The sequence below is a fragment of the Stylophora pistillata genome, chromosome 14 (genome assembly GCF_964205215.1).
Source record: "Stylophora pistillata chromosome 14, jaStyPist1.2, whole genome shotgun sequence".
NCBI lineage: Eukaryota > Metazoa > Cnidaria > Anthozoa > Scleractinia > Pocilloporidae > Stylophora > Stylophora pistillata.
In genome coordinates, this window is record NC_142532.1 from 18882279 (window position 1) to 18896109 (window position 13831).

General features: G+C 38.4%; 1 protein-coding gene across 2 annotated transcripts in view; it reads right to left on the bottom strand.

Annotated features, from left to right (window-relative positions):
* LOC111325680 (1-phosphatidylinositol 4,5-bisphosphate phosphodiesterase beta-4) overlaps positions 1-13831 on the bottom strand; it is a 47139-nt gene that overhangs the window by 17984 nt on the left and 15324 nt on the right. For both annotated transcript variants that reach the window (XR_015995327.1, XM_022929542.2), the window contains exons 10-21: positions 13541-13687; positions 12558-12621; positions 12000-12087; positions 10327-10406; positions 7438-7522; positions 6469-6562; positions 6324-6359; positions 4844-5943; positions 2943-3093; positions 1807-1891; positions 1003-1075; positions 227-278 (exon numbers count right to left, since the gene is read on the bottom strand). Coding sequence is in view for 1 of the 2 variants with exons in the window: in XM_022929542.2 (XP_022785277.2) it covers positions 227-278; positions 1003-1075; positions 1807-1891; positions 2943-3093; positions 4844-5943; positions 6324-6359; positions 6469-6562; positions 7438-7522; positions 10327-10406; positions 12000-12087; positions 12558-12621; positions 13541-13687 (2055 nt within the window). In the remaining variant the exon portion in view is untranslated. The remainder of the gene's footprint in view (positions 1-226; positions 279-1002; positions 1076-1806; positions 1892-2942; positions 3094-4843; positions 5944-6323; positions 6360-6468; positions 6563-7437; positions 7523-10326; positions 10407-11999; positions 12088-12557; positions 12622-13540; positions 13688-13831) is intronic.

The window sequence follows — 13831 nt, forward strand, 5'->3', positions numbered from 1 at the left end:
TTTTTTTTTTTTTTAAGTAGATGATGCACTTTTACAAAATGATCTTCTTGAAATAAGTTCTACAAAAAAGGAGAAAATCATCTTTCTTATTTAATTCAAGTGCTTGTTTAAAAAGTATTATTCAAAGGACTTCCCTACTCAAGTAATACAGTGCATCTGTAAAAATAATAAATATTAAATGAACACATCAATAAATATTGGCTGCTACAGTTGCTTCCATTCATACCTGAAGTTTGAAAGTTGAGTGAGACCATCTGGCAGCCAACGTTCCAGAATACCTGAAAGGATTGGAACAAGTGAGACATTTCAATATTCGACTCCTGCAAACTATTTTAACAAGAAGGTAAGAAAGGTACAGAAGACAACTAAATAAACCCAAAGTACATGGGTCAGAGCCTTAAATTAACTGATTGGACTTAAGTTAGATAGAGCAGCAAAAAGTCCCTCTTTGAAGAGACGAGTATCCTTTAATAGACTGTTCAAAGTGCTAAATATGCATTTTTCATGTCAGACTTATTAGATACATAAAAGATGAATGATAGACCGAGTAAATTCATTGTGTCTTTAAATTTGACAACAAATTAACAGAAAACCAAGATGTTAAGTGAGAGTTATATTTTGGTATAAACTATACCATCATCAGACTGAAAATACATACTGTCCAAGGTTGTCAAAACAAGCTGGAAACTGGCATGTTTCAACATCTCTCCTGAAAAATCTCTCCTGCCAGGGGTTTCAGTAGCTCCCAGAGCCCTTGCCTGCAGGGAAGGGGCCTTCCACCCCTTCTGCTGTCTACTTAGTTTTCATAGTTTGGTTACTTAAAAAACATGTGACAACCCGGACTGTCAGAACTTAATTCTCCTCAAAATAAAATGCACATTTGGTTTTAAGTTTATTTTATTCCAACACAGCTTTTTAACTGAACACCCAAAATCTATACTGGTATTTCCCTTCATAACACAATTAATTACATTTGCCATTCCAAAATAAAAGACCCTTTACCTGTGGCATGTAGTTACTTGAATCCACCCTGCTCCCCCTTGGATAGATCCTGGACAACTGACGTTTGTTATATCTTCATAACCAGTCAAGATTTATTTCCAAAGAACAATTAAAATGTTTTTAGAATACCCAATGAGCAATTATTTCCAATAAGAATAAAACCTCAGAATTAAATGGCAAAAATTAACATCACCCACCAGTTTTCCAAAACGAATGGAATTTGAATATCATGTTGCTCTGAATCTGAGTCTTGAAAACTTTTAATAATTTGAGTTAATATGCTCTTCAGGCATTCTTAGGAAAACATATTTTGTAAAACAAATAGAAACTTATGACTCATACCTTTAACTAAATGTACTTTCATTTTGCAAGATTAGTTCACTACACTTTTCACACCAAGTTACTCACTACAGATACAACCCACAATTCCTCCATTCGGTCTGACGAAGGGCTAACACTCAAAACGTCAGCTTTTTTATTCGTTATGGTGGTCAATGTACAATTTCAACTTAGTTGATATAACCAAATTACCTTGTTACCCCCACCAACGCAGCACCACAGTTTTCTGTAGCAACTTTCAGCCTTTACTCCCCACAGATCCCTGTTCATATCTGCACAACAAATCAACCCAACTGGAACTTAGCAGAAATCAATATTACACCTTGGTAAAAAGATCACCTTTACCATTTGCTCTGTTCTACATTCTATATACTTAATCCCAAACTAGTCTATGTTTTTGACAAAGTTGCTGTTCTGCAGAAAATACTGAGGTACACAGACTAACGTCTTTCAACCAAAGGATACCTAACGAATTCTACAGGGCTGGCTTTCAGTAAACCAAACCCAGTAGACTCATTAAATGATGAGATGTGATGAGATAAGTTCTTTTCTGCAAGAAAAGAGGGTAAGAAGTAAACTTGATTATCTACTCAATTGACAAACTACTGGGCTGGGTGGTTAGCAGCTTCTCTACTATGAATTTTTATGGTGAAGAGCCAAATATCAGAATTGATTCGTTGTAGTATCTGACCTTAGTAAAAAGAAAAAAAAAATGAAAAAGTTTCACAGACAGTTCAAACTGCTAAATATATATGAAAATTTAATGTTTTAAACAACCAATATTGGCCAGCTTTCTAGTGAAGTGCTCAAAAATGAATTGATTTCTTAGGCAAGAAGGTACCTTACACTACACAAACAAGGCTAATAAATGCATTTTCTTCTCTACTTTGAGTTGACAAGTTGTATTACCTGTCAGAGTTCATCAGATTTGAGTTTAAGACTGAGGGTCATACAACAGCTGTGGGTTAAATCCCAAGTTTGTAAATTATAGAGGGTGTGTGACTAAGTGGGAGGGCCCTGAAGAAAATTATTTGACTCCAGCACTGAATTCATTGGAGTTGGGTTAACCCTTTCACTACCAGAAATGATTAACATATACCTTCTCCCTACAAAATCCAAACATTATTCTTCAAACAGGTATTGAGAATACTGAAAGTTATCAGGCAGGAGTTATCTTGATCTAACACCAAATTCTCATAACTCATTTACTGGTAAACTTGCCACAGCTAGAGGGGAGAATCTTCACTGAGGGTCATATTACAGCTGTTGGTAAAATCCTGTTTCGTGTTACTGAGGGCATGTGACCAAGTGGAAGGGCCCTGAAGAAAAACATTTGACTCAAGCACCACGAGCCAAATTGTTTCCAATATTGCCCTAACTTAACCTGGTAAATAAACATTTTATCATGACTGTGCGCTCTTTCTTTGTTGAAGAGATCTCTGTAGTTCCATGGTACAGCACTGCAGAGTGCTAAATGAGTCAAATATTTTTGTTGTCCCTCATGTAAGAAAAATGGATAAGATGACCATCCAATTTGATTACCATCTTTTTTGTCCCTATTTTACACTCATGACTAGACAGTATGACATATCTAAACCTACTCTCTGCTTCGTCAAATCCAGTAAATGGTACCGGATGAATGTAATTGACGAGTGAAGACAAGTAGGGATGAATGCTACCAGTGGTTGATGTTGTGGTCATTTGTGCTAAGTATTCCAAGTCCTCTGGAGTAAGACTGGCTGCCCTTGACGTCTTTGCAAAAATTTCAAAGTAAGGTTAGTCCAAAAACAAACATACCGTAACCTGTACCAGAAACAATCAGTAAAATTTCAAAGTAAGGTTAGTCCAAAAACAAACATACCGTAACCTGTACCAGAAACAATCAGTAAAATTTCAAAGTAAGGTTAGTCCAAAAACAAACATACCGTACCCTGTACCAGAAACAATCAGTAAAATTTCAAAGTAAGGTTAGTCCAAAAACAAACATACCGTAACCTGTACCAGAAACAATCAGTAAAATTTCAAAGTAAGGTTAGTCCAAAAACAAACATACCATACCCTGTACCAGAAACAATCAGTAACCTGTGATACTGATAACAGTAACATCACTTTGCAGAGTTAACATCAGTCTTTGTGAGTGATTAACAAAGTTAGAAGACTGAAAAGCTGGATTCCCTCACTCTTGGCCACAGAGGTATGTCACCGACAGAAATTGATTTTTCTAGCACATGACAACCAATTTAAGAGATTAAGTACCCTATGTTTAAGCTTAATCATAATTAAGAATACAACAGTCAGGTTTTCAGGTCACAAGAAAAAGTACCCACTAAGGTACATGTATGTCACAGCATTGACCCTTTAACTACCACAGTTGATCAACATGTAACTTCTCCCATTTAATACCCACACATCATCCAGCAAACAGGTAATGAGAATACTCAAACTCATCAGGTAGAGGTCGTTACCTTAACCTAACATTAAATTTTCAAAACAAATTTACCAGAAAATGTGCAGGGGAGAATTAACAATCAGATCTTGGGAGCCAGCAGAGGTTGTTATCCTAATCTAACATCAAATTCTCATAACTAATTTACAAGAAAATGTGTGGCAGCTAGAGGGGAAAATTAACAATCAGGTCTTGGGAGTTAAAGGGTTCACAAATACATTTCATGCTGCCATGCATCTGTACAGTACTACAGATGTCAAAATGTGATAAGAACAAAAAAGGGCCCCGCCAGACACTGCCAAGTGTGTAACGGAGGTTCTTTCCACATCTTGACATCTTCTGTGATCTATTGCTGCACAGACTCCCGGCAACATGGAATCTAGTTGTTTTTCATAACATAACCAAAGTAGAACACATGCTCTGATTGGTCAATTCAGCATCCACCATTTACCCATGAGTATATGCTGCTCATGTGGGCAAATACAAAGACTAGTTTTCTGCACACACTTGTTTTTTTCTGGTCACGTAAGATTTGCTAAATTAAAGGGAACTCTTTTGCTACAATGTATCAATGTTATGTTATAAAACAAATGGTAAATGCCACAGTGTACACCATTGAGTTATGGGTGCACTTGGGAGGTTTGCTAAGCACTCAAGAAGCTAGAGTTGCTCTTGGCTATCACCTCAAGTGACTCTTGTGCTTCTTTTGTGCTTAGCAACCTCCCACGTGTATCCATAACTAAATAGTGTATGCTGTGGTGTTTACCATTTGTTAAATACGATAAAGAAACAAAATTTTGTCAATGGTGACATAATTTTTGCACCTGTCCTCCAATAGATCGTGCATTATAAGAACCAACCAAAATGACTTTGTGTGTATAATTTAACTTATCACACAAACTGTCCTAGTACACAGTCCTGCCGTTGCAAGCATGTCAAATACTGTCTTGTCAGGGCTCAAATCAGGCTGCTGATTGCCAAACAGGTTCAATAGTTTATCAAAGTTTGGATGAAAGGAGTGCTATCAAAATGTTTTGAGTTATCTATGATACGTACCTTCTTACCCCCAACCATGTTAAGTCTCAGTGAACTTCCAAAGCTGGCCAGCTTCTCCTCTCGCTTCTTAAATTCACTGATAACATCCCGCTCTTCATCATCTTCCACATTTGAATCCACACTTTGTGTACTTGCATTACTCTCTTTCCTTCCACAAAAGAATTTTGGATCAACTGAATAGTCTTTGCTGCCTCTGGAAGATGATGATCCAGAATTCATTCCTTGTACCGAAGGGTGAGTTCTTTTAGAATCTACTTTGCCATTGCACTGAATTACCGATGAAATTTTCCCATTTTTTTGGTCATTTTCTTCAGGTTCTGAATCACCCTGAAACTTCTTACCCTCAGATTTTACAGAACTTTCATCAGAATCATCAGCATCTTTGTGATTGTCATTTTCAGTAGAATCAGAAACTTCTTTAATAGACTCAAGCCCACCATTACTGCGGTATGGTTTATGAACAACATCAGGTGTGTTACTTTCTTCTTTGGGAGATGGAAACTTATGTGTCTCCCCACTGTCGGTCACTGTCACAGTTGGCGTTACACAAAGACTTTCACTGTCTGTTGAAACATCTGATGTTGCACTCAAAGTTGAAGTGAGAGAAATCCCTGAAACACGATTTCCTGTAGAAGGCATCACCTCTTCACTAGTTCTTGATGATCTCGAACTACTTTCTGAACTATTGTCTGCTACTGACTCAATTCCTTGCATTTCAAGAAAGTTTCTACTATTCCTTGACATAACAAAGGTATTTTCCAAATCCTTAGATACACCATTTAAGCCTGCATCGTTAAGAATCTTGGAAAGAAGAAAGTTTGAGTACTCTGACAGTGAATCTGACTCTGAACTAAACTGAGAAATATTATCGAGGGTCACTGACTTGTCATCAGAGGATTCTTCTGCTGCAGTGGAGGTAGATTCTCGTAAAAGGTCATTGCAAATTTTATCACTGTATGCCATTATTTTGTCAAACTCCTCACAGCTTACAGATCGGTCACGAGCGTCATCATCATTATCACTTTCTGGCACCTCCTCCTCCTCTTCTTCAATTTCATCATCAATAATAGCAGTTTCTTTTATGCTTCCGGCACGAAATCCTAAATAAGAAAATCAATATGGAAATAAATAACTACATGTGTATATATGCCCCTGAAATTGTGACCAGCTGGTTAGCAATGCAACCAAAGACTAGATGCACCTTTGTGATTTAAGCAATATTGGTTTTCACATACAATTTAAGGCCAAATTTCTTCATCAGGTAATGAATTTTCCTGTAAAACTGAGCTCCTCTCTGGCTCAATGAAAGTTCTTGCTTTCACTGTTTTCCCATGGATTTTTTTCTACTCTTAAATCTTGCATCTTGTAAAGGCCTATGTTGTTATATTACCCAACATCTGAATGATAACCATATTACTCATCATATTCTAAGTTTATACATAATTTTATCATTTCAGAAGAAATCTGACCACCACAATACCTGAAGAGTCAGTGGGTTCATAATCACTAAATATTTCTAAAGGAAAAAAAGAAGAGGACTATTGTCAATACTCATCATAATGAAAATAAAGAAATCAGTCTCCTCTTCTCTGTAAGAGATGTCTTTGAAAAGGATCATGTTTCACCTTCCATTTCTTGTTCCGGTTTGAGTTTCTTGTTCTTGATAATTATTTTTCTTTTCAGATGGCTTGGTGATGGAAGTGGACTACCTTCTTCAATCTGAGGAGGAAACAAAATAAAAAGTTAATAATAAATCTTACCATATCGCTGGCAGCTGTGTCCTGATTGGCTGCACAAGCAGGCAAGGTGGGCCCACCTTGCCTGCTTAATGATTAAAGGACTCTAAAAATGTGAAAATCATATCTGTGAACTGCGGATTAATAAATGAATACAAGAGTGAACTTTGCAGTAATGCACACTACTTAATAAGCAGCAGTGAAAATAAATCCTACAAAAATTCAGGTCTGCATGGGAGTTGAACCCATGACCTCTAGGATACAGGTGCAGAGCTCTAGCAACTGGGAGCTGACCATGATGTTGGTTCGTAATAAACCCATGAGGAGACGAATAAGTGATTGTGAACATATGAAGATCATAATTATTATTTTGCAAATTATCATTATAATAATTGTTACCATTATTAAGATCATTATTTATAACTATTATTGCATCCAATTAATTGTACTGTCTTCAATTCAAAGTGTCTCAATGACAGCTTCTCATTACCAACAATAATCATGATAATAATAGTAATAATAATAATTATTATAATAATTATAGCAATAAAAACATTAACCACTCACCCCCCCTCTTCAGGGCCAACACAAACAAATTGAGACAAACATTGTAAAGAAACATAATTTTGCATAAATCATAATAGCAGGAGGCTGATGAGTTGGTTATACACAAAGGAGGTGAGGTTACACAAAGGTTATACACTAAGGAGCTGAACTCAGGGAAACTGAGAACAAATCTAGTGGGTAGCAGGGTAGAGGACTTGCAAGTCTAAGGATTACAGGTCCAGCAACCTGACCACTCAGTCACAACAAAGCAATGAATTTGAAACAGTCCTTACAGAGTTAGAAATTACTTACTGGATGACTGTCCAGAGGAAATTTCAAAAGCATATCTCCAAAGATTTCAGAACAGTAACTAGCCATTCTGTGCTGTTGGGATTTGCTAGAACAAAAAAAACAAAGCATGGATAAAATAATTATCATCAACACATACTGTACACCTTATACCATGATTGAACTTATAACACAAGTGAATATTTTGCAAGTAATGGGTATAATATGTTGACCCAAATTATAAGTTAAACTATCCATTTAGGGTATCATTTCATTTACTTTACATCTACACTGTAGTTTTCAAAATACATCCACAGCCTCATTATATCAATGGCAAAACATGTGGGCAAAAGATCAAAACAACACAAAAAAGCCATATAAGTGGTATTATGTCCAGCAAAAAAAATTTTGGAAGTGCTAAAAGCTAAAGGTTCACTGCTTTAAATGGTGAAACCTAAAAATGGAAAAAAATCTTTTTTGCTCTGCCCTTCGACTGTACTTTGCCTTATTCTACAGTGTAAGACTGTGAGATATTTTGCATGCTCCATTGCCATAATACAGTCAAACCTCCGCTAACAGCCACCTCTCTCCAATGGCCACCTCTCCATGACGGCCACTTTTTTTGGTCCCATGGGCTGTCCATACATTACACCCCTATCTCCCCAAAATAGCCACCTCTCCATGATGACCACTTTTTTTGGTCCCACAGGTTGTCCATAGATTACACCCCTACCTCCCCATAACAGCCACCTCTCACTGATGGCCACTTTTTTGGTCCCATCCAGCCGTCCATGCATTACACCCCTATCTCCCCATAACAGCCACCTCTCCATGATGGCCACTTTTTTTGGTCCCATCCAGCCGTCCATGCATTACACCCTATCTCCCCATCACAGCCACCTCGCCATGATGGCCACTTTTTTTGGTCCCATCCAGCCATCCATGCATTACACCCCTATCTCCACATAACAGCCACCTCTCCATGATGGCCACTTTTTTTGGTCCCATCCAGCCATCCATGCATTACACCCCTATCTCCCCATAACAGTCACCTCTCCATGATGGCCACTTTTTTTGCTCCCATCCAGCTGTCCATAGATTACACCCCTATCTCCCCATAACAGCCACCTATCACTGATGACCACTTTTTTTGGTCCCATCCAGCTGTCCATGCATTACACCCCTATCTCCCCATGACAGCCACCTCTCACTGATGACCACTTTTTTTGGTCCCATCCAGCTGTCCATGCATTACACCCCTATCTCCCCATCACAGCCACCTCTAACTGATGACCACTTTTTTTGGTCCCATCCAGCCGTCCATGCATTACACCCCTATCTCCCCATCACAGCCACCTCTCCATGATGGCCACTTTTTTTGGTCCCATCCAGCTGTCCATGCATTACACCCCTATCTCCCCATGACATCCACCTCTCACTGATGGCCACTTTTTTTGGTCCCATCCAGCCATCCATGCATTACACCCCTATCTCCCCATAACAGCCACCTCTCCATGATGGCCACTTTTTTTGGTCCCATCCAGCCATCCATGCATTACACCCCTATCTCCCCATAACAGCCACCTCTCCATGATGGCCACTTTTTTTGCTCCCATCCAGCTGTCCATGCATTACATCCCTATCTCCCCATGACAGCCACCTCTCCATGATGGCCACTTTTTTTGCTCCCATCCAGCTGTCCATGCATTACACCCCTATCTCCCCATAACAGCCACCTCTCCATGATGGCCACTTTTTTTGGTCCCATCCAGCTGTCCATGCATTACACCCCTATCTCCCCATAACAGCCACCTCTCCATGATGGCCACTTTTTTTGGTCCCATCCAGCTGTCCATGCATTACACCCCTATCTCCCCATAACAGCCACCTCTCCATGATGGCCACTTTTTTTGCTCCCATCCAGCTGTCCATGCATTACACCCCTATCTCCCCATGACAGCCACCTCTCCATGATGGCCACTTTTTTTGGTCCCATCCAGCTGTCCATGCATTACACCCCTATCTCCCCATAACAGCCACCTCTCCATGATGGCCACTTTTTTTGGTCCCATCCAGCTGTCCATGCATTACACCCCTATCTCCCCATAACAGCCACCTCTCCATGATGGCCACTTTTTTTGCTCCCATCCAGCCGTCCATGTATTACACCCCTATCTCCCCATAACAGCCACCTCTCCATGATGGCCACTTTTTTTGCTCCCATCCAGCTGTCCATGCATTACACCCCTATCTCCCCATAACAGCCACCTCTCCATGATGGCCACTTTTTTTGCTCCCATCCAGCTGTCCATGCATTACACCCCTATCTCCCCATAACAGCCACCTCTCCATGATGGCCACTTTTTTTGCTCCCATCCAGCCGTCCATGTATTACACCCCTATCTCCCCATAACAGCCACCTCTCCATGATGGCCACTTTTTTTGGTCCCATCCAGCTGTCCATGCATTACACCCCTCTCTCCCCATAACAGCCACCTCTCCATGATGGCCACTTTTTTTGGTCCCATCCAGCTGTCCATGCATTACACCCCTATCTCCCCATAACAGCCACCTCTCCATGATGGCCACTTTTTTTGCTCCCATCCAGCCGTCCATGTATTACACCCCTATCTCCCCATAACAGCCACCTCTCCATGATGGCCACTTTTTTTGGTCCCATCCAGCTGTCCATGCATTACACCCCTCTCTCCCCATAACAGCCACCTCTCCATGATGGCCACTTTTTTTGGTCCCATCCAGCTGTCCATGCATTACATCCCTATCTCCCCACGACGGCCACCTCTCCATGATGGCCACTTTCTCCTGTCCTCAGGGTGGTCATTGTGAGGAGGTTCAACTGTAATTATGGTAAAATTTCATAATTATAAAGTAATAATGCTAATGACAGGATACCTGCAGTGATTCTCAAAGGATAGTATCACTGGGTACTCAGATGTCACAAATGCTGAGTCACGAATTGCTTCTATCACATCCTGCAACAACAAATCAAGACTGTTGATTACTAGTGTTTCACAACATTTCATCATAAAATCTTACAATTATCCATGTTTCATTACCATTTTATCATTTTATAATTCTATGTTGTCAAAAGGAGTCATGCAGCAATGGGAATTTGCAGTAAGTCACTTCTGTTCGGGGCTATGCAAATCTTTCCAGGAACAGTCAAGAGAGGATTTCTCCTAACATTAACAATAAAATATCAGGCAGACAAGTGCTGAGAATAGAGAAAAACATCAAGTAGGGGATTGTTGGTTGATCCAAAGCCGACTTCTCCAAACTAACATCATAAGAATTGTGTAGCAAATAGTAAAGAGAATCACTAAAAAGATCTTGGGAGTGAAATTCTCAGGAGTGACATGTGACCTGTAACTTCTCCAGACAATTTCAAAACAATATCTAAGAAACAGGTTAACCCTTTCACTGCTGAGATCTCAATAGTAATTCTCCTTGCTGTCTGCCATACCATCCTCATGATGTTAGTTCAGAGAATTTCTTTTTGGATCAACTAATTATCCCCTTATTGATGCTTCTCTTTATTCTCATCACTTGTCTGCTTGATATTGTATTGATATTGTAAGGAGAAATTCTGTCTTGGTCACTGAGACTGAACAGAATAGTCAATTAACCCTTTACACCCCTAGATCAGTATGCATATTCTCTCTACTTATCAACGTTCTACATACATTTCCTAAGATGCTGTAAAGAAGAATTTGCTTATCAATCAAAGAGTTTCTGTGGTTGTTGATCATTTTCATTATTCTTATGACCTTAATCTTCACTTCAAGTTATTTAAAACCACCAAAAATATTTACAAAAGTGTGATATAAACCCTAAAAAATCGAAAAACACATAAAAATGTCCATCAGAAGCTAAGAAAAACACCCCTCGTCTGCATTTACTTATTGAGCTTTTCAATAATAATAAAGATGATAATAATAATGATAATAAAAATGATTATTAATAGTGATAACAATGATAACAGTAATCCTATTAACAAGATCCTCACAAATGGCAGCCTTTGAACTTTGAATATCCAGGTCTACATTTAGTAAAATCCAATTTGGGCCTTCTAATTGTTCTGGATCCTCTTAGGCAGATTAGGGCCGATCTTAATAACGCAAACGAAGTTTTTGCCCTGATCCAGGAAATTGTCTTCGAATAGTGTTCTCCTTAATGCTTGATTCAGGGGTGATACTATAAGGAGAAATTAGATGTTGATCACTCTTTGGGGTACAGTGGAACCTTGGATTAAGAAACCTCTATATAACGAAGTCCACATTATAACGAACAATACTTCAGTTTCAGCCTGGCTTCAGTTACAGCAAAAGGTATGCCACAGAACCTTGATATAACAAGTCCTTGATATAATGAACCAATTTCCCCAATCCCTTGGCACTTTGTTAAATCAAGGTTCCACTATACAAGGGTTAATTAGCAGTTGTTTTATTGGTATACTGTACACACTGTCACAAGGAATTCTCTACTGACTTACAAAGAAACAGATACCAGCAGAGTGGAAGAATTCCTTATCAGATCTTAGCAGTTTAGGGGAGCAGTGACCTCACCTTAAACATGATGTTAGTACACATGGCTTTGCCATGTGTTATAATGGGCTCATCACCAGGCCCATCCCAGCAATCCAGTTCAATGCACCTTTGATTTAAGACAAGAAGTATTATTGTATATCTCAGTTAGCGTGTGCTCTACGATTGGTCAATTTAGCAACCCATATTTCATTGTATGGCTCACTAATTCAAAAGTTTGTTGGAACTGAAATTCTTCCCTTTTATCTTAAGCCAAAGATATAATAAATATTGATCTTACTATAACCTCATTTTCTCAATCTGTACTATTAGTTAAAGAACCCTATCTGTTTCTGCTCAAATTTATGGCCAACATACTTTGCACTTAGGCCATAATTAGAGTAGAAAAACTTTTTCTAAGAGGTCTTTAGAAAATAAAACAACTGAAACTCAAAGTGTTTACCTTTTAAATTAATTAACTTTCTAGAGATGGGACAAAATTAATAGCTAAGTAAATAAAAACATACCAGTATTTCCATTCTACAGTTCTCAATAATTACTCTCTTGAGGCTTTAAACAATGAAAAAAAACATTTCTTACCGACAGCCTGCCAGCAGGCATTGTCTGTACATCTCAACAGAAGACTTGCCGCCAAATTGACGCCCTGGAAAAATAAACAAAACCTCCAGCAATCATGCTGCTTATTAACTTTTATTTGTCGGCTTCCCATAAATCAGTCCTGGCTCTTGTTTTTGTTATTTAATTGCAAGCATACAATACAATATCTTTACATACAAAGAGTTTCACTCACACTTATGATTCACAACAAGTATATCGACAAGCAAAAAAATATTTTATTTCTGAGCCGTGTCCATTTCTTTACCACTAAAAATTTCAAACAAATGAATAAACAAGGTTTACTGTTGTTACAAAGTGTTAAGTCATTAAAATGGAATACTTTAATGCTCAGCTCTTGGATATTAGAGGAAAATTCATTACTTGATGAGGGAATTCTGCATTAAATTGCACTTGAAAACTGATATCACATAATCGTGAAGTGATCAATGCGATATTGGTTTTCGAGTGCAATTTAATGTGGAATTCACAACTCAAATAATGGATTTTGCTTGAATCACATAACTGAATTAAAAAGAAGAAAAAAAAACAGCACTACTTATAGTTATTATGTGTACGTAGATGCGAAACAATATCACTTAGCCTTGTTTTCAACTTGCAATTCCACGCTAAATACCTTGCTTTGTTAACCAATCAGAATGCAAGATTTTATTAAATAATGCAATTCTAACTTGTATAGCATCAGAGCCGAGCAACAGTTTACCACAAAATTGCATAAAATTGTGTAAAACTATGCAATTTAACCCTTTGACCCCTAACAGTGATTAGCATCTAATTTCTCCATACAATATCATCCCTGAATCAAACATTAAGGTGAAGAGAATAAAGGAGATGATCACTAACTAAAGAAACTCTTGATTGTTAAGTAAATTCTCCTTCTCGGCATCTTAGGAAATGTATAGAGAACAGTATGGAGAATATGAATACTAATCGCTCAGGTGGCTTACCCACAAGGTATGTATTGTGTGACGAGTTAATAAAGTAGTGTGACAGAGGCTGTGTCATGTCCTGATAAATTTCCACTCTGTTAGGCATCATAAGAAGATTGTCGTCACTCAGTAGATATCTTGTCAGTCCATTAACAGTGATACGATCTACCACACGAACACAGAGAGAAAAGAATAAATGATTAGATATAGCAATATACAATGACCATAAAAGTTGGCTAATAAGCATTCCTTTAGAACCTAGCTTGTCTGTGGCCACAGCTCAAGAAATTAAACCCTTGCATGCTCAAG